The 19416-nt window shown below is 40.6% G+C and overlaps 1 protein-coding gene across 1 annotated transcript; it reads right to left on the reverse strand.

Moving 5' to 3' along the window:
* Positions 1 to 721: 721 nt before the first annotated feature.
* Positions 722 to 18877, reverse strand: gls2b (glutaminase 2b (liver, mitochondrial)). The gene is made up of 19 exons (XM_079578424.1): positions 18832 to 18877; positions 18426 to 18573; positions 16362 to 16461; positions 16156 to 16277; positions 14733 to 14862; positions 13302 to 13381; positions 12835 to 12998; positions 12036 to 12094; positions 11600 to 11632; positions 11462 to 11520; positions 10199 to 10265; positions 9804 to 9854; positions 8180 to 8356; positions 7963 to 8094; positions 6199 to 6291; positions 6062 to 6123; positions 5916 to 5992; positions 3040 to 3103; positions 722 to 1000 (listed from the first exon to the last, which is right to left on the reverse strand). Exons 2-19 carry the CDS (start codon positions 18560 to 18562, stop codon positions 856 to 858), a joined length of 1752 nt encoding a protein of 583 aa, XP_079434550.1. The 5' UTR covers positions 18563 to 18573; positions 18832 to 18877; the 3' UTR covers positions 722 to 855.
* Between the last annotated feature and the right edge of the window lie 539 nt (positions 18878 to 19416).

Below are 19416 nucleotides of genomic sequence, written 5' to 3' on the forward strand. Positions count from 1 at the left end.
GCATGAAAATATGATCTACTCAAGCAGTTTACATCCCTCATTTCATTTTACTTTTTAAGCACCTGCTGAGCGTAACATAAATTATATGGTGTCTACAACCATATAAAAAAATACAACAATATATGATATGGGTCACCCCTAGTCACTACTGGTAAATACATCTAACTCACTGTGGTGTCGAAGTGTTTTCATGTGAACAATAACTAATGCTTACTGCTTATCTAATGCTTATAACTGAATTGAAATTCTTAACGATATGACATCACAATCCTGAACCTGGTTTTATCCATTTAGGGTTGATAAAGTTCACACAGACCTCTTGCTGTCCTGCCATCCCTACAGCCAAGGTATGGGTTTAGCAAACTTTTTGTCAGTTTTAGCATACGTTTCGGCTTATTCCTTGAGAGCACAGTGTTTGTCCACAGCCTATTGGAGCACTCACCTTTCAGTATGTTTCTAAAATAGCAACATCTCCATGGAGACGAGCTGGTGATGTCCCGCTCCCGGCAAAGATAAGAAACACCCACATAAAATAAAATGTAAAATACTTTGTTCCTTTATGGAGTAAAATGTCTCGCAGAATGGCTTAATTATTAAAAGTTCTCAAAACAAGAGCAAATGTCACCCTAATGTATCTGTTGTACGGGTCATCCCATAGCATCTATCAAACGTTTTCTTTACGGATTGATTTATTTTAAAAGCCATTAGAAAAATTGGATTGGAATATTACTTACGGAACCAGAAGTGCCGGCCAACTATAGAAGTCTATGTTATGCACAAGAGAGATTTCCCTTTGGTATCGTCTGCCCTTACTATGACTGGCACGTCGGGGTTTTTAGGCTGACTATCGAGACCTCACACCATGTCTTCGATGGCGTCCATTTTGTGCGAACGCTCAGACTCAGAGTCCAGACTGCAGACTTCCTGGTACTCCTTTAGCACAGCCACTACGTCGTCGTGTCCGAACTGCATGGCGTCATCGATCGGCTGGTTCCCCCATCTGGTTCGATACAAAAGCCACACATACAGTAAGAAGCCGGGGAGAAGCTCATTAGATACAACAGAGGGTATGAAAGTGTGCAGACCAATTTCATTGGTTTCCTTTCATTATGTAAAAGTCTCTCCTCTGTAGTCGACTGATGGTTTGACTTTTCAGGTCAGGACCCACAACATAACCTTTCAACAACAAGCCAAAGACTCCCAAGAACAATTTAGACAATATAAAGAACAAAAACATTTACGATCTGTTTTAGTAATATGTCTTTGCTTTATTTTGTTATTTTACCTCAATGTATTATTCTAAAATATTCTATGCTGAATAAGAATAAAGGCGATAAGCTTTGCCATTGTGGATGTGGTGTGGAAATGGATTGATGTATTTGGAGAAGCCATTGGCTGCAGTGTTTGCATCAGAACAGCACAATAAGCCGCAGGGACATCATCCATGTATCCAGCCTCTTTTTGCCCCAAAATATTGGTGAAAAATATCAAAATCCCCAATAATCGACATTGGCCTTAGAAAAACCCATATTGGTCGACCTCTATTAGAGTTATTTCTATATATTTCTATGATTGAAACCTCTACTATAATAATAAATGTTCATTGTTTTTTTGAGAGACGGTTGCGCAGATGGTAGAGCGGGTCGTCTCATGATCGGAAGGTCGGGGGGTTTTAATCCCGCCTCCTGAAGGTGTCTACTGTCGTTGTGTCCATGGGCAAGACACTTCACCCATCTTGCCCCCAGTGTCACAGGTGTACACTGGTGTTTGAATGAGAGTATGAATGGGTGAGTGGATCCTTGCTGTAAAGAGCTTTCAGTGCCTAATGTAGGTGGAAAAGCGATATACAAATTAAGACCATTTACCATAAACAAAATATTACATCAAATGAAATCACTTAAAATATTGGCCTATATTTCAACTATCGGCCAACCCCCTTCATATTGGTATTGGACCCCAGAAATCCATATTGTTCAGGCCCAGCTTTATGAAGCTTATGCGCAAATTCAACCTGGAAGACATACCAGCTGCATTCATTCATCTCCCCATCACCGGCAGCTCTTCAATTATCCAACCACAGACCCAGCTCAAGCCGCACCTACACGTCAACCAGTCAAAGCGGCATTCGTCTCCGCTCCAGCCACTCGTCGCACAGGATCTCCTTCTTAAGCTCCCTGGTCAATCACTCAGAGTTTCCCAGCCGTGCTACGAACCTCCTCCACCCCCTTCTCCGCCTGGCTTTCCTCTGCTCATCGACAGGCCGACCCGGGTCTCCTTCTACCACCACCAGCGTCCAGGCTCCGGGGAAGATACTGGCGTTCAATGCCAGCAGCTCATATCGTTCAATCATTCATCTTCCGCCGGGGTCTGAGCCCCAATAAGGATTCATATGTCAATAAAACGTTATAATGCCTGTTCTGTCTTGAAGTCTTTTCAGGTTGAATTGCATCAAGGCAAGGCAGGTGACGTTTATTGGCCACAAACATCTGCATTCACTTTGGGAACCAATGGATCTGTGTTTGACAAAACCGCTTAGGTCAAAGGCGAAGTGTCCACTACTCTAAACCAGGGGCACTCCTGGGGGTACTTGGAATTACTTAAGTTTATGCTTGCTGAGTAGATGCTTGGATGTTAAAGGGACTAGATGCAAGTTGGTCATTTTTATACTCACTACAGCCACCTCAGGTCTTACGCGTAACTGCAGTCTCTATATTAAGCTCGTGCATGACGTCACTTCGGATCCGAAGTGACACCTTTTTAAGTGACAGTGCAGGATTTTAGAGGCAGTTGTGAACAGGTCTGAGCTCATTCTACACATTAGGACATGGCTGGAACATGTAGGGGGAAGAAAATACTTAGTTTTTAACCCAAACCCTCAACTAAATACAGAAGTTTAGTTCATTGTAAAGCTTCTGGAAGGATCTTTGAGATGGGCTTACTCGGAGAGTAAATGAATGACTCAAGGGTACGACAATGGGAACCAAGACAACAAAGTCATACATAAAACAAAATAAAAACAAAATAATAATAAATGCTTACCTGTCTTTTGTAAATGGATCAACTTTACAGGTGTTCGTAAGAAACTTGACCACATCTATGTGACCTGGACGGAAAACAAGGAAATGTGAGTAATTTACCTAAACATGAAAAATACAAATGTGTAAAACTATGGTTCTCCAAATGGACCAATGCATCTAATACCCTCCACAAATAGTTTCTGTAAAGCCATTTCATTTGTCTGGAAATCCATTAGGCAGTAAAATACAACTTAATACAAAGACAATCTTCTTCGGAATCAGATTTGAGGCTGCACTTTTCGGCTTTTATCACTCCAGACAAACAATTACTGGTCCCAGTTTTATCTTTTGAACAAATGAGTTGCTTGCGGGGCTTTTTTAAAGGATGTCGCCGAGCAGACTAACAACTCCGCCGAGGATAAACTTTATAAAGTGAACAAATAATGAGCATATGGTGTTGTGTAGGGATCATTAGTGACTTCTTTAGCTCAATGCAGACGTACTGTGTCTCGACATTTGTCAGGGAAATAAATGGAGTGAAGCCTGGCGCTGATTACAGCTGTGAGCACAAGGATGGATCATTTTCACTTTCTCATTTGCAGATAAAAACAGGCAGCCTATTTGTCAAGTTTGGCAGAAGTATTACACAGAAACATCACAAACATGTTCCTCGTGTGATATTGGCTGCGTGTATCTTCATCCATGCCTTTGAAGACAGTGGAGTCAAGAAGAAAAGACGGTTCGGTGCAAGTGCGAAGGAAGCTCTATTTACATTTTCTTCTAATCTAAAAGGTTACAGCCAATAGGCCAGTTTGATGGTTCATTTCAATCAATCAATCAATCAAATTTTATTTATAGAGCCCTTTACAACACTCAAGGCGGCCAAAGTGCTTTACAATAAAACCACATAAAATCCATTAAAAACAGTCATACAACCAAACAATAAAACAGCTAAAATGTACTAAAAGTGTCGCCGTGCTACTTAGTGTTAAAAGCCAGTCTGAATAAATGCGTCTTGAGCCTGGATTTAAAAAGGCCAAAATCAGTGATGGTGCATATCAGGGGGCAGCTTATTCCAGAGTCTGGGTCCAGCTACACTGCAAGAAGTAATTAACTAGATCAGTATAAACATCTCAATTTGAGCACAATCATCCAAATTTTAGTTGTTTTGACTAGTTAAGAAGTTCTTGGGCAGTTGTCCTTGATTATTCCACTTGTTCTGAGATGTTTCTGACTCGTTTCAATACATTTCGTCCTTATTTCAGGTCATTTTCTTTGCCAATGGGGTAAGAAAATTGGTCTTATCTCATTGGCAATTTTACTTTCTTATTTCAAGCGAGATTTACCCTAGAACTGGTCTGAAATGTCCTCAAACAAGCAAAGTAAACTTGGTCCGATCAGGAAAACCGCTCAAAACAAGATACATTTCCTCAATTCAAATCATTTAAGCCAATGCTTGATATTCACTTTTTGCAGTGTACTGAAAAGGACCGATCACCCCAGTGCTTGTACTTGGTCCTGGGCACTTCTAGCAGGAGCTGGTTTGACGACCTCAAGGATCTGCCCGAGTCACGAATAGTTAATGGTCTTGCCCCTTCGTACTTGTCTGAACTTTTGAGGGTTTTAAAAACAAAAAGAAGGATTTTAAAATCAATTCTAAAAGAAACTGGAAGCCAATGCAACGAAAAAAGAACTGGGGTGATGTGCTGACGTCTGGGTGTGTTTGTTAAAAAACGAGCTGCAGCATTTTGAACCAATTGAAGACGATTAAGACAGGACTGGGAAGCTCCAAAATAAAGGGCATTACAGTAATCAACTCGAACTGATAAAAGCGTGGATGGTTCGCTCCAGGTCTGAGCGGTTTAAAAAAAGGCTTTACTTTAGTTAAAACACGCAGCTGATAAAAACTTGACCTGACCACACTGTCATTCTGTTTGCCAAAGACAACCCCGAGGTTTCTGACCATTGGTTTAAAATAAGAAGACAGCAAACCAGGAAATTCTGGTGAAAGCAAGACCTACAAAACTTGTCCAAACTGATATTTTTCCTTGTGTTGTTGCAGCGTTGTTCTTTTCATTGTCTTTTGCTGCGTTTTTGTCACATTTACAGATTACACATTTTTTGTTGCTCTTTTGTGGCGGTTTTGTTGCTTTTCGTCACACAATTTTGTCACTTTTTTGTTTATCTTTTGTGGCTTTTTTGGCACAGGTTCATCGCTTGTTTTGAGACTTTTCTGTTGCTTTTTTGTGGCATTCTTGTCGCGATTTTGTCACATATTTTTGTTGCATTTTCATCCTCGTTGTGTCGCTATTTTGGCACTTTGTTCAAGAAGCTTTTAAAATTTGGGCAAAGCCAAACATTTTCTCCAGTTCTGTATGACCCAAATCTAAAAGCTTCTGGACTGTGTAATGCCTCATTTGAAAGTTAATTTATTCCTTTACCTTCCATTTAATTTCTTTTTGCATTGGTATCATTTATTTGAGGTGAAACAACCAAAAAAACCTCCTTTAACTACAAAAGGGCGGAGAAAACACATTCCAAATTGTTTCCCCACATTTTTTTTACATTTTATCCCAAATTTTCCATATTTTTTCAAAAAAATTCCCCAAATTGTTCCACTTTTCCAAATTTTTCTACATGTTTCATCCCCATTATATTTTTTCCCCATGTTTTTTTTTTTTTCCTCCAATTTTCGGCCCAAATTTTCCCACTGTTTTTCCCAAAGTTTTGTATTTTTTTTACCAAATATTTCCCAAATGTATCCCATTTTTTCCACCAGCATCAAAACTTGAATATAACGATTTTATATACTTACTTATATACTTTTAATTTGTCAATACCATCAGTGCCTAAACCTTTTATTCGATGCCATACTGGTATCATTTAACCGTCCCTCACCTTCAGCTGCTGCGATGTGAAGAGCCGTTCGAGCATCATAGTCTTTCTGGTCCATATCCATAGAAGACAATGCAAACCTAAGAATACATACACACACGTTCAGTATCGATGCTAGAGATCAGCATTAAAGTGATGCAATGAATTACCGTCTCAAGGCCGACACGTCTCCGCTGTAAGCCGCAAACATCAAGCTAAACACGGATTTGTTCTGCAATATCGATGAGAGAACAGCTTGAATAAAGAATAAATAAAAATGCAATGGAATAAAAGCCTGAAGACTAACCCTGTCGTCTCCGTGTTGCCTGCGGGGGTCCTCTTTCTTCACAAAGTGCCGCAGGTTGTCGTAATTGTGGAAATTGAAATGTGATACAAGCTCCTAAGAAGGATGAAAATAAAGAATAGTCACACTTTACACTTAGGCAGAAACACAAGACTGAACGTCTAGTGGAAGTGTGTAATGTTTAGTTATAATAAAACTGCATTGGCTTTTGTATCTTGCCATTTTCATGTCGTTACCAAGCTTTCAATGCGCTGTGCTACACGTAAAAGTTTCCTTCAGTTACCAGTATCTTAAATCAAATGCTTTTAAGGCACTATACCTGAGTTTTGTCCTCCTTGAGTATATTGTGAACAATTCAGGGGGAAACACAGTGCATCTAACTATAAAGCATTTGTATCAATTTCATGAACCTAGTTTTCTTATATTTCTGTGAACGTGACCCTGAAAAGTGCCCATAAACTTGTCCCTGTGGAGAATTGTATTGCTATAAATATGTTAGGAATGAGTTTTGACACAATTAAGGTTTTCATTCAGTGGCTCCTCTTTCATTGTTCGCAATAAGGGCCTTTAAAGGGACTGTACAGAGTTTAAAAATGTTAAAATTATGTATTTATTTATTATTTTCCTACATGTTCCAGCCATGTCCTAATGTGTAGAATGAGCCCAGACCTGTTCACCACAACTGCCTCTAAAATCCTGCACTGTCACTCAAAAAGGTGTTAATTCGGGTCCGAAGTGCCGTCATGCACGAGCTTAATATAGAAGGTGCAGTTACGCTTAAGACCTGAGGTGGCAGTAGTGAGAATAAAATGGTCCACTTGCATCTAGCCTCTTTGAGTACTGATATATGTATAAACTGTACCCAGGCCTGGTGCTTGCAGACTTCTTAAAGGAACAGGCCACCGTTTTTCCATACTGAGATATGTTCTTACCTGAGCTTAGACGAGTTTATTTTATTTATGTGATAGAGACAATGCACATTAATGAACACCCGCATTGAAACAACAAAAACAGATGCAAACATGCTGGATTATAGCCACAGGGCCATCAGTAGTCCCTTGGCAGATATACAGTAGAAAAATACAGCAATACAAAAGCAAAAGAGTCACTTAATGGTCATAAGACTACATTCTACCTGTCGGGTCTTGGTGCGTCCCCGCAGTCACGCAAAAAGACCAAAGATGTTGTTAGCATTTAGCCTCTGCCAGCATATTCCTATGACCCCAAACAAGGGTGAAGTTAGACGGGCCGCGCAGTAATGTCTTCACTCCTAAAGAATTCTGGAGATATTACTGGGCAGACGTCGAAGTGCTCCTAAGGTGTTATTACGCCTTACAATATAGTACCCCTTTTTATCGGCTTAGAAAATCGACATGTTTATTTTTATGTAACTATACTTGGATTGTGTAACTACTCATGTAAATGTATTGAAATAGGGAAAACGTGGAAGAGCTTGGTCGCTTCTAACTTCCCCCCATTTGGGTCCATAGAGGAGAGAACGAAAGGCTAAATGCTAGCAACATCTTTGGTCCAGACAGGTACGCATCAACTTGTCTAAGCTCAGGTAAGAACATATCCCAGTGGTCTGTTCCAGTAAGAGCAGCTGTAATCTCTCCATTGTGAGATCAATAAAGTCTTATCTTAGCTGTCTTGTCTTTACAGAATGAGTGATTGTGTTCACTGACTGCCACCCATTTTGCCAATGATGATAACAATCCCTGCAGAAAAGATGATTGAAGTTTCAGAGTAGGACTAAAAATGTCTTGCCTGACAGAAGTGGATCCCCCGGACGCTGTTCCCGACCCTATCAAGAGGCGGAGACCAACACATGACTCCCATGACGTTCGGTATCACCAAAAGTATGGCACCAGACACTCCCGATTTAGCAGGCAGGCCCACCTTCGGGAGGGAAATGCCACAAATCATTTTCTTTTTCGCCGGTGGGACAGTTTAAAAGTGGGATCGCCCTTGAAGCGGCACTCACGTGGAAAGCCATTTCTCCAGAGAAGTCGTACATCCCGCAGGAGTACATGAGGCTCAAGGTGTTCCTCACGGCCTCCGCGCTCAGGACACGCTCGCTCGTGATTGGACAGATCCCTCCATTGGCCAGAGTGGCGGCCATGATGCTTCCCGATTCGCAGTTCACCTCGATGGAGCAAAGCTGAGAGATGATTTTTAACAAAGTGATTAGCATCATATAGGCAGGTTATGAAGTTTTAATCCTATAAATGAATGAATGAAATGGATATAAACCGGATGTAGTCTTTAAAGGTGCATTATGCAACTTTGTATGCAGGTATTTGACCTTGCAGTGACAAAACATCTAAGTCATGTTTACCAAAAACTGCCAGCAAGTCATATTACTTTTGGAAACACTTTGTACCTGCCAAATTTAGCACATAATGTAATAAGACTCTAAGGGTCTTGTGTCTTATTTCATTATGAACCACCAAGTACTAATACACATTACTCCATTAAGTATGTACTATATAGGTACAAGTTATTACAGATTGTTACAGAGCAGATTGCAATGTACTAAATGTAGTTTGGTACAATGAATCAAGGTAGTGTAAAATCAAAAGTGTGACCTTACTTTTCACACTCTTTCCAAATGATGGCGTGTTACTTTTACAAAGGAGGGATGAACCTGACAGGTCCGTCAGGTCTAAGAAAAGCAGCTGACGAGAGGCAGGTCACAACCAGCTGTCATGTGACGCTCTGTGACAAAGGCAGCAGGAGCTCCACAAAGTTGCCTATTTCTCCAGTGCATTTCCTCCAGTTTGGCTTTACCCAAATCTAAAAGCTTCTGGACTGGAGCTTACACACAGTGTAACACCTCATTTGCAAGCAAAGACCAACAAAACTGAGCTAAGATTTTTCCTTTCTTTTTGGTGCCACATTGTCGTTACTTTTTCGTCGTATTGTTGGTGCTTTTCTGTCACGTTTTTGTTGCTTTTTCAACACTTTTATGCTGCCCGTTTTGTTGCGTTGTTACAGCTCTTTTTGTTGCGTTTTCATCTGAATTTACATCTCATTTTTGTCGCCATTTTGGCACTTTTTTCAAGAAGCTATTAGATTTGAGTAAAGCCAAACCAGAAAAAATGCGCTCAGTTCAGGTGGGGGTTAATAGGATAAACAAATACAGTAAGTACCCATATCAAACTAACAAATTAAACATTTAATACTGTATGTACACTAAATATTTGACCCTGTATATACTAAGCAAAAAGAACATCATATCTGACATATGCACTGCAGTGATGGAGTGATTCCATGTAAAATTACTTTATATTTCAAATGCAGTACTGCTTTGGACAAAGATGTAGAAATGTGTTTATCAGGTGAACAGGACTTGAGATCTATTGTTTTCCTTATTATCTAGAAGTAGTATTTAAAAGCCCACCCGTAAAGCACAATCGGATGTGACTTGTTTATAGACCATCAGATTCGAACTGCTTTGGCAAACCAGGAGCCCATATGTGCACCGTCTTGCACAGAGCCCTGCTTTCTGTTCACTTTACAGTCCGCAGGAAGCAGATTTATGGGCTCTCCAGAGCTGTGCGCATTAAAACGTATTGATAAAATGTTAAGACTTCACATACAAATACCTGAAAGTAGAAGTCTAGGGCATCGATCATATCTGCTCCAGGGGGGAAGCACTGGGAAGAGAAACACGATCAGCTTCAGACTCGGTAAAACGAGACCTGCCTTCAGCAAATCCACCAGATAACATCAACCTCAGGGTCGAATCAGAGGCACTGGGATGGGATATTGCTTAGACAGTGGACTAAAGACTGAAAACTCACAACTTGGAACTACAAAGTTAGCAGAATGTAGACCGAATGCGACTTTAGATATTTCATTAAAGCAAATGACATTAAAGGGTCTGCTGTGTACCATTTGTTTGTAGAGGAACATCCATAAATTGCAAAAAAGAACAAAAGTAGACAAAGAGGTAAAGATGATTATTGTGCGTACATAGCGAACATGTTCCTTAGCTGACCTTCTTCTCTTTCATGTAGTATCCAATAGCAAAATTTCTGTCACCCGTTTCTTTTTCTGACTGGAACCTGAGACAAACACAGAGCAGGTCAATACTCACATAAATAATGCAACACAACAGTGCACAGATCGAGGATGCGCTAGTGCTCGAGAGACACGTGCTGCAAAAAATGTGCTGTGGTCATGGCTGTAATTACTAGCTCAAGAGTAAACAAGAAGAAAATAGCGTTGACAATGTATTGCATCCAAGTGGCTCCTAATTGAAACAGAGGGAGATTCAATGCGATTCAATACAAAATGTCTTGCACAAAAGAAACATCAGTTTGATTAAACCGAAATCACTGTTCAATGTAAAATGTTGTCCATGAAACTTTTACAGCACTGACACTATGTGCTAAATACAAGGGCTCTCCCCCGATGATGTTTTTTTTCTTTTCGTAGGATAGTTATACAGTGGACATTCATCATCCAATCAGTAATGTATTAAGATTAGGCACCCGCCCACTATCCTTCAAGGGATATTTCAGGATTTTTGCCATGGGGCCTCATTTCCTAGTTATCCAGAGTGTTGCTGATTTCTGGAGATATTGTTTTTTGTAATTCATGCAGTTCCTATATTTGAAGAGTTCCGTGGTGCTAGGCTAGTGCAAGGCTAATGCATGTCTATGGTATCAGCTAGCCTGCATTTAAAACAGTCTGACTCCACAGAGCACCAAATCACTTATAACACCAGACTAACCATATAAATGTCTGTGTCGATAGAATAATTTTTGGAATATAACTGACCTTGCATCACATGTTGCATCCGTGCAGTAATCTTCACTTTACTGCGCAGTAATCTTCACTTTACTGTGCGGATGCCAAACAACTCCTGGTATTATTACGCCTTACAATATAGTTCCCCCTTTTATCCGCTTAGAAAGTCCACATTGTTTAATTTTGTGTATTATACTTTGTAGTGTAAGACTTCACATAACCATATTTAAATAGGGAAAACGTGGAAGAGCTTGGTAGCTTCTATTTGGAGCTACAGTGGAGAGGGGGAGAGGCTAAATGCTAACGCCGTCTGCGCTGTGTTTACGTGATTGAAGGCACGGGTGAAGATCAGACAGGTCCTAAAGAACTCGTCAAAGCTAAGGTAAGAACATATCTCAGTGTGTAAAAACGGTGGCCTATTCCTTTAAGATGCTAACATTATCAGCAATAGACTCTCAACCCGCACAGACCGATGACAAGCTCATTTAAATAGATGAAAGATACTCACGTTGCATTGCTGAAGCCCACGTACTCCTGCCCTGCCATCTTCTTCACAAACTCCATCACCTTGAACGCAGAAGATTGATGTATTATTCAGAGGCCGACACGACGCTCATGTAATTGCCTCGCGTAGCACAATGCTTACATAGTCGAACTTCTCTGCCTTGTTTGCACAGGGCTGTGAACAGAGCAGAAAGTGATTTGCCTGCGTACAAATACACTGATTGATTTTTCAAACAATATTGAAGAGTGGCTGGATTGTGCAGGAGAAATCACGCGGCGCGGCTCATGAATGTGGCTGATTGCATAATTTAGAGCACACTATCTGAGTACAGTGAGAGGGAGAAGTGACATGTCGCTGAAAAACACAAGCAGAGAAAGTATTTGTTGTTGGTCAATACCTACAACAAGCACTTTTATCAAACCTTGTCAATTTGGCAGGTTGTAGAGCTGCACAATTTTGGTTGAGCTACAAAGCTAATGGACTGATGTGTCGCTGTGTAAATGTTAAACCGTTCTAAATCTCTTCATTCAGATCTGCTGACTCTGCTGCATTCACACATGCCCTGTGTAGTGTTTACCTTGATAAGGGAGCTGACCACTATAGCGCCTGCGTTCACCATAGGGTTGTGTGGTTTCTCTGGAACAAAGACACCCAAGATAAGATACTGTGTTGTTCAGGGAAAGAAGTTCAGACAAGACACAGGGTTATGGCTGTTATGACGAAGGTTATTCCAGTGGGGACACAAGTAGTACATGGGTGATAGGACAAAATGGTGTAAAAGAATAATGGGTAATTAAGCTGAAATTCTCTGTGTTTAATAAGGGCACAAGAAAAATAGGTCCCACACTGACTGCATATTGAGACATCCATATTTCTAGTCCTTAAAGGAATAGGCCACCGTTTTTACATACTGAGATATGTTCTTACCTTAGCTTTGACGAGTTCTTTAGGACCTGTCTGATGTAATTTGGCATCCACACAGTAAAGTGAAGATTACTGCGCGGATTTCAAACTACTCCTGGTATTATTACGCCTTACAATATAGTCCCCCCTTTTATCCGCTAAGAAAATCCACATTGTTTAATTTTGTGTAATTATACTTTGTAGTGTTACACTTCACGTAACCATATTTAAATAGGGAAAACGTGGAAGAGCTTGGTAGCTTCTATCTTGACCAGTTTTGAAGCTATAGTGGGGAGGGGGAGAGGCTAAATGCTAACGCCGTCTGTGCTGTGTTTACGTGATTTAAGGCACGGGTGAAGACCAGAGATGTACTAAAGAACTCGTCAAAGCTCAGGTAAGAATACATCTCAGTCTGTAAAAACGGTGGCCTATTCCTTTAAACATTACACTAGATTCAAAATGTTGAGCGCCACCTTCATCATCCAGTGAGAGCATGTTGAATTTGACTCCGCTGGGCTCCATGCCGACATATCGGTGGACTGCGTCCCCGCCCTCCTCGTGCACGGCGATGGCGTACTGTAAAGGCTTCACACAGGACTGCAGACAGAACGGCTGCTTTGTGTCGCCCACTGAGTGTCTGAGGGGAACCAATGAAAACAGCCACAAGAGCACAAATAAAACACAGTATAGGTGTTAAAAATATGGCTGCCAATTTATGTTAATTTCTAAAGGGGCTGATATTAGTATTTACATGAAGTTTAAGCTGCTACACAGCAATATCGATGTCCAAATTTCCCACGCTTTATAATGTTTCACGTAATAACACTTGTAAACAAAAAGGTATGAGCATGGGAAGTTTCCTCTACTCATTTTTGGCATAGCTACAGGTTACACAAGTTAGATCGACGTAACACACAAAGTCCACATGTGTTTGCTTTACCTCTGACCATCCACTGTACACAGAGAAACACCCCACAGCTCGGGATTGAACTTGGCCAACTGCGGGATGTAGTCTGCAACCTAAGCACAAATAAAACAGACTCTGGTAAAGAAAGATGGTATTTCAGATGACTAGTGTTGCTGCAAGGTGTGGCAACTTCATTTATCTACTGTAGTTGCCTTAGTATGTTGTGTAAATGAATAAATATTTTGCTCAGAACTAATCTAACAGTACAGCTATACAGTGGCACATCAGGTAATTGACCTCCAATACAATCTGGGTGGAGAAATGTCAAGCTGTCATTGGACCTGACAGTAGGGATGGGCGGATCGATTCCAAAGTATCGATATATCGATACCAAACGGCTATTTTTAAAGCATCGATATTGGGCAAAAAGTATCGATACTAATTTGCATATTCTAAAAGAAGGCGGGGCAGCAATTATCAACACAAAAGGATGATTTATTTCTTTGTTCTGACCCAAAACAGTCCACAACTGCAAAGGATTGAACTGAGCCAGGCATATCATTCTGTTTTAGGTTCTGTTTGTCATTTAAGTATTAATTTAAAATTTTGTTTATGTATTTAATTTCACACTAGTATTGTTTAATTAACCAGTTAAAGCAATATAATTTTAATTGACCAGTTAATTGTATAAAATAACCAGTTTTAGAGATGTATATTGATTGAAATATATTCACCCATATGAAATGACCAGTATCGGTATCGACAAAAATGACCCCAAAAGCATCGGTATCGTATCGATTCCAAAAAACGTGGTATCGCCCATCCCTACCTGACAGGACGAACATTTAATTTTATAAGATTGATTTAACAACCTGGATGACTGAGAATCTACTCCATTTTACGTTTTAAACTTAAAGGTGGGATGTGTAGCACTTTTTAAATGGCCACAACAAAAACAACAACAACAACAGCAGCAAACTAGGTTGTTCTATATTTAGGTTGTGGCTGGTTTTAGCCACAGGATGTGTTGGTAACATAAACCAGGGGCTCTGTGGGCTTTCTGATTGGACAATGGGGGGTGGGTCTATACAGAAAATGAAAACATCAACTTTACATGATATACAAAGATGGAGCATAGTTAAAAGAAAATGTTTGATTTGTTTATCTCATATCTGCAAAAAATGTTTATGAAAAAATATAAGAAGATCAAGAATGTCCGCATAACTCGAAATACTTCCCAAAGGTTTTTTTTTTATTAATGGCACCACAAAGTTACGTTTACCTTCATCAGACAGACACCCTTTTCGAGTTGTGTGGACATCCTGATCGTCTCATCTCTGCTATTTTTGTTCCAGGAAACTCATTTAGACAGAGATGTGCGGGTTTTTTAGTTATGCAACAAATATAAACCCCTTCAAACCCAACCTTTAAAGTTTATTGTCGAGGTATGTTTTTGAGACTTACTTTTCCGTCGGTTTGCTTCTCCACTTGGTAGTAAATTTCATTTATTTGCTTTGCGAAAATGTCAAACTCTGGGATGATGAATTTCTTCCTGAAGGCTTGTATCAGCAGGACGATGCTTCCTGCCATGCACCTGAAAACTCAAAGAGACAGAACAATCTCAAGAACAAGTCAGAGTGTGTTTTAGAAACCACTCACTGTGTGGGTCTGGCTGCTTTAGATGTTTTTTTAAGTTCGGGTTTAAACCCTTGATGGTAGGTAACACATGTCTTTAAAGCTTCAGACAATACGAGATGAAAATAATAAAAAATACACAATGAAAATCACATCGGCAACTGAACATTGTAAAACAAGAACCACCAAAAATCTTGCCTAACTTGTGTTAAGCAGTGCAAACAAATAGGGTTCAAGAGAAATCTAAAAACATTCAGACTGAGCTGTTCTGATGCTCAGGGTTAGACCATAGCAAAGCCTGGTCGCCTTTCGCTTTCAGCTGTGGTTTCGGGGCATCTAAAATGATTAGATATTCTGACTTTACTGTACTTGGGACATAAACAGAGAGAGGCTCTGACAGGTAAGAGGGAGTCATCCCATGCAAGCATTTCAAAACTATCAATAGAATCTTAAATACTTCCTGTAGCTAATGGGGAGCCCATACAAGGAGCCCAGAACAGTTGTCAATTCCGTGAGTCAGTGGGCAAGACTGCAGAACAACTGAAACTGAAGTGTGATATTGACAATGGGGAGATAACAGGGCAGACAGAGGCTGCAAATCCATCATTAAAATAGATTCTTGTTTAAGGTCAGACTAAAAATAGTCCAGTTCACATGGGGAAAAGCTAAATCACATTCACATGTATTGTAACGGGACAGTTTAACACAGATTATGCATCCTAGCAACTACAGTCATGTCTTGAAATAGAAACAGCAAGTCCACTGTTCCATGTCATGTTGCCAAGTGGGGCTTTTTTATCTTGGGGTAGACTTGAAACAGTTCTAGTAATGTCTGTAAGTTACTACTACTACCATCATAGTCAGGTTTGACGGTAAACATTTACAGAGGCTTAGGTTCTTCCCTCCCCCAGCTGTCCCATATTGTTGGTGTTCTCTATATAGGAATGCAAAATGTTGAGTTTGTTGTCCTTTTCACTAGGTGTTAGGTAATGCTATTTAGATTCTCTGTATGTGAGCTACAGTGTGAACAAAGCATATTTCCATACCTTTTGATCAATGCTCCTGTACATGGTCCCCGTCAAATAAATCAAATCTAAGCTACCTAAACTAAACTTTACTTTTTATATTCTATTAGTAATAATGACATATATTCTAAAACTATGTTCAGCTTCAGTTCTGCTTCCTTGTTTGTTCACAATAACACGCTTATAATAACATTAGTCAGGCCTTTGTGCCTTTGTCCCAGTGTTACCTGTGGAAGAGGTCCCGGTCCATCATGATGTCCCCGACTGACTTCCGTGACGCTTGACGGAGCTTCTCCATACACTCCTTCAGCCGGGGGTCCGACGGGTGCAGCCCCGTTCTTTTCAGGGCCTAAACAGCAGATAACAGACATTTATTTCCCTCATTCACGTGTATCAAAGGTATATGTAAATGCACAAAGCTTTATCTACCTACTGATGTAAACTGAGCAATGGGGACTTGGTCTTTCCCTCCAGTGATTGTGTAGAAAAGCATGTCCTCCACTCCGGAGCTGGGTGACTTTGAGTTGACATTTCTGGTGGATAAAATGAATCAGTGATTAAAACACTATTGATACATGAATGGAGAAATGTGATTATTTTGGTGAAATCTTAAGACACATAGTAATAACAATAGTGATACAGTTTCATAACAGCATATTATCCATTATCCATATAACTGTTTGGTCTTTGTGCATGTGCTCAGTCACGCAAATGTTGTTAGCATTTAGCCTCTCCCAGCAAAGGTATAGCTCCAAACTGCGGTGAGTTAGAAGCTACCAAGCTGTTCCACGTTTTCCCTATATAAATACAGTTATGCATTTAAACACCTGGAGTACTTTGACGATATTACTGCGAGGATGTCGAAGTACTCCAGGTGTTGTTACGACTCACAATATGGTGCCCCTTTTTATCAGCTTAGAAAATCGACATGTTCAATTTTGTGTAATTAGACTTGGATTGTGTGAAAGCTCACGTAACTGTATTTAAATAGGGATAACGTGGAACAGCTTGGTAGCTTCTAACTCACCCCAGTTTGGAGCTATACCTTTGCTGGGAGCGGCTAAATGCTAAAAACATTTGCGTGACAGAGAGCACGCACAAAGACCAGACAGTTATACATCAACTCGCAAGCTATAGGTAAGTACATATCTAACACCTCCTCCTATTCCTTTAAAGGAATAGTTCACCGTTTTTCCATACTCAGATATGTTCTTACCTGATCTTAGATGAGTTGATGCGTACCTGTCTGGTCATTGTGCGTGCCCTCAGTCAGGCAAAAAGAGCAAAGATGTCGTGAGCATTTGGCCTCTCCCAATGTATTCCTATAGCTCCAAACAGGGTGAAGTTGGAAGCTACAACGCTCCTCCCTGGGCACGAACAGAGAGCAGACAGGTACGTATCAACCCGTCTAAGCTCAGGTAAGAACATATCACAGTGTGGAAGAACTGTGTGCCCTCATTCACGCAATAGGACCAAAGATGTTTTTAGCATTGGCCTCTCCCAGAATATTCCGATAGCTCCAAACGGGGTGAAGTTAGAAGCGACCACGCTCTTCCACGGGTGAGCACAAAAAACAGACAAGTACGTATCAACTCGTCTAAGCTCAGAAAAGAACATATCTCAGTGTGGAAAAACGGTGAACTATTCCTTTAACAGCACAATACTTGCAAATAACAGATAAGTAATAGTAGTACTTACATAAAATAACTTGTAATTGGTTGCACACTAAGTTTTTCTTCTGGAGTAAATTACAAAAGCTTGTGCACCTTATCTTAGATTGAGTGTATTCTGTCAGATCAGCACTAACATGAACCAGACTTCTGTGCAGGCACTCACTACAGTGGAGCCAATTTCAAGCCCAATCTTTACCCAAATCGTTCACTTTCTGATATGGGAGCTAAATTTGGCATAAATGTGCTTCAGAAAATCCACCCCCCAAAAAATCCAATATGGGCACTATTGTCCAAAGAGAGTTTCAAATGATACCTCCTGTAAAACTGTACTAGACCTCAGCTCATTACATGATGATCATCTTTGAACTTGCCCCTGTTTGACCAGATAACCCCACAAATGTTTTTTTCCCCTGATCTGCTTCATTTGAGACACTGTAACATTCACATAATACTTGGCACAAATACCCTGAGGTGATGAGAATAATAATTATACCATTATTGAGTCTAGTGTTTTTACATTTTATCAGCAATACAAACGAATAACATAACATCTGCACTTTTATCACAAATCTGCCCCACTTTGTTTTCACCTAATAGCCCCGCCCCTTAGCCTACATTTCCCTCTTGCTTCAGACTATTTTTGGATATTGGCCTACTAACTTAGTAACTACAAGTGGTAACCAGAAGCCTTCTTAGTTGAGAAATACTACTACTGTGGTACTTTGCAACATACCAACTCGAGCGGCTCATGTTACTTGCCGGCTGTTGCTTGTAATGGCAGCTTTGTGTGAGCAGAAAGAACCCCATTATTAATGAACACTCACAGTCTGAACAGATCCAAGTGAGCGGCGGGTCGTCGCTGGTATCCATCCGAGTTCGAGCTCTCAACACACCGCGAATGGACCAAGAAAGCCCTCTTGGCGAAATCCACATTTTGGCGCAGCGCTCTCAAACAGTGCATGGCGACTGTGTCTGTGTGAGAGACAACGTGGACAAATAGTTCAGTCTGCAAACCAGTCAAGGGGTCAGGAGCGGACCCAGAGTGAAGTGCGTTGCGTGGGGCATTTAAGAACAGCCAGGAAGATTTACCCTTCAAACTTATTGTGAGAACATTATTGTGCGTAAAAGCGCGCAAAAGGCCTTGTGCGTAAAGTTATCTGTGACAGGCATAACTGAGCAAACTTTTTTAAATTAGATTATAGCAAGAAAGCATGTAAGCCAGAGTTTTACCAGTGTGTCTTCTTCAGAGAGCAGCATCAACAAGTCCAGGCAAGGAACAACCTTTCACATGATACCCCTAGCCAGGCAAGAGCGCAGCCATAACATTAGGCCCCACGTGCAGCTTCAAAGAGGGCGGTGCGGCAGCCAATCAGCGGGAGCGTTTCTATGACGCAAACATGACAACTTTCAACACCTGTCTGTCTCAGTTCTTAATGATGTTTCAGCAGGAGAAGAAAGCCTTTGACCCGTTGCGTAAAGTCCCATTCACTTTATAGGCTAATGGTTAATAAATATTGCACACTAGTTGAACCGGAGGACAATTGCCCAACACTGTAGGCTTTAGTTTGGGTTATGAGGTAGAATTGTTTGATAAAATGTAGCCTGGTTTTCAAACTGTGGTTACAAAGGGGGGTCATCTACAATATTAGGCTTTATTAATTTGGATTAGGGATCATTCATGCGCTTAGGTGTTCAGGAATGGTTCACACCGTGCATAACAATTTAGGTTGAGACCATTTTTAGACCCGGGTTTGTCCTCATTTTGTTCCAGATCAAATAGAAGATCGAATATTTGATGAGGTTTTTGAGCCACTG

Source organism: Gobius niger (genome assembly GCF_951799975.1).
Source record: "Gobius niger genome assembly, chromosome: 20".
Taxonomy (NCBI): Eukaryota; Metazoa; Chordata; class Actinopteri; order Gobiiformes; family Gobiidae; genus Gobius; species Gobius niger.

Coding starts and splice junctions, on each gene's coding strand:
- gls2b (XM_079578424.1), bottom strand. CDS start 18,562: ATGCACTGTTTGAGAGCGCTGCGCCAAAATGTGGATTTCGCCAAGAGG. Junction 16,462..18,425: donor CACTTGGATCTGTTCAGACT/GTGAGTGTTCAT, acceptor TTTATCCACCAG/AAATGTCAACTCAAAGTCAC. Junction 12,999..13,301: donor TGTACAGTGGATGGTCAGAG/GTAAAGCAAACA, acceptor GGTTCCCCTCAG/ACACTCAGTGGGCGACACAA.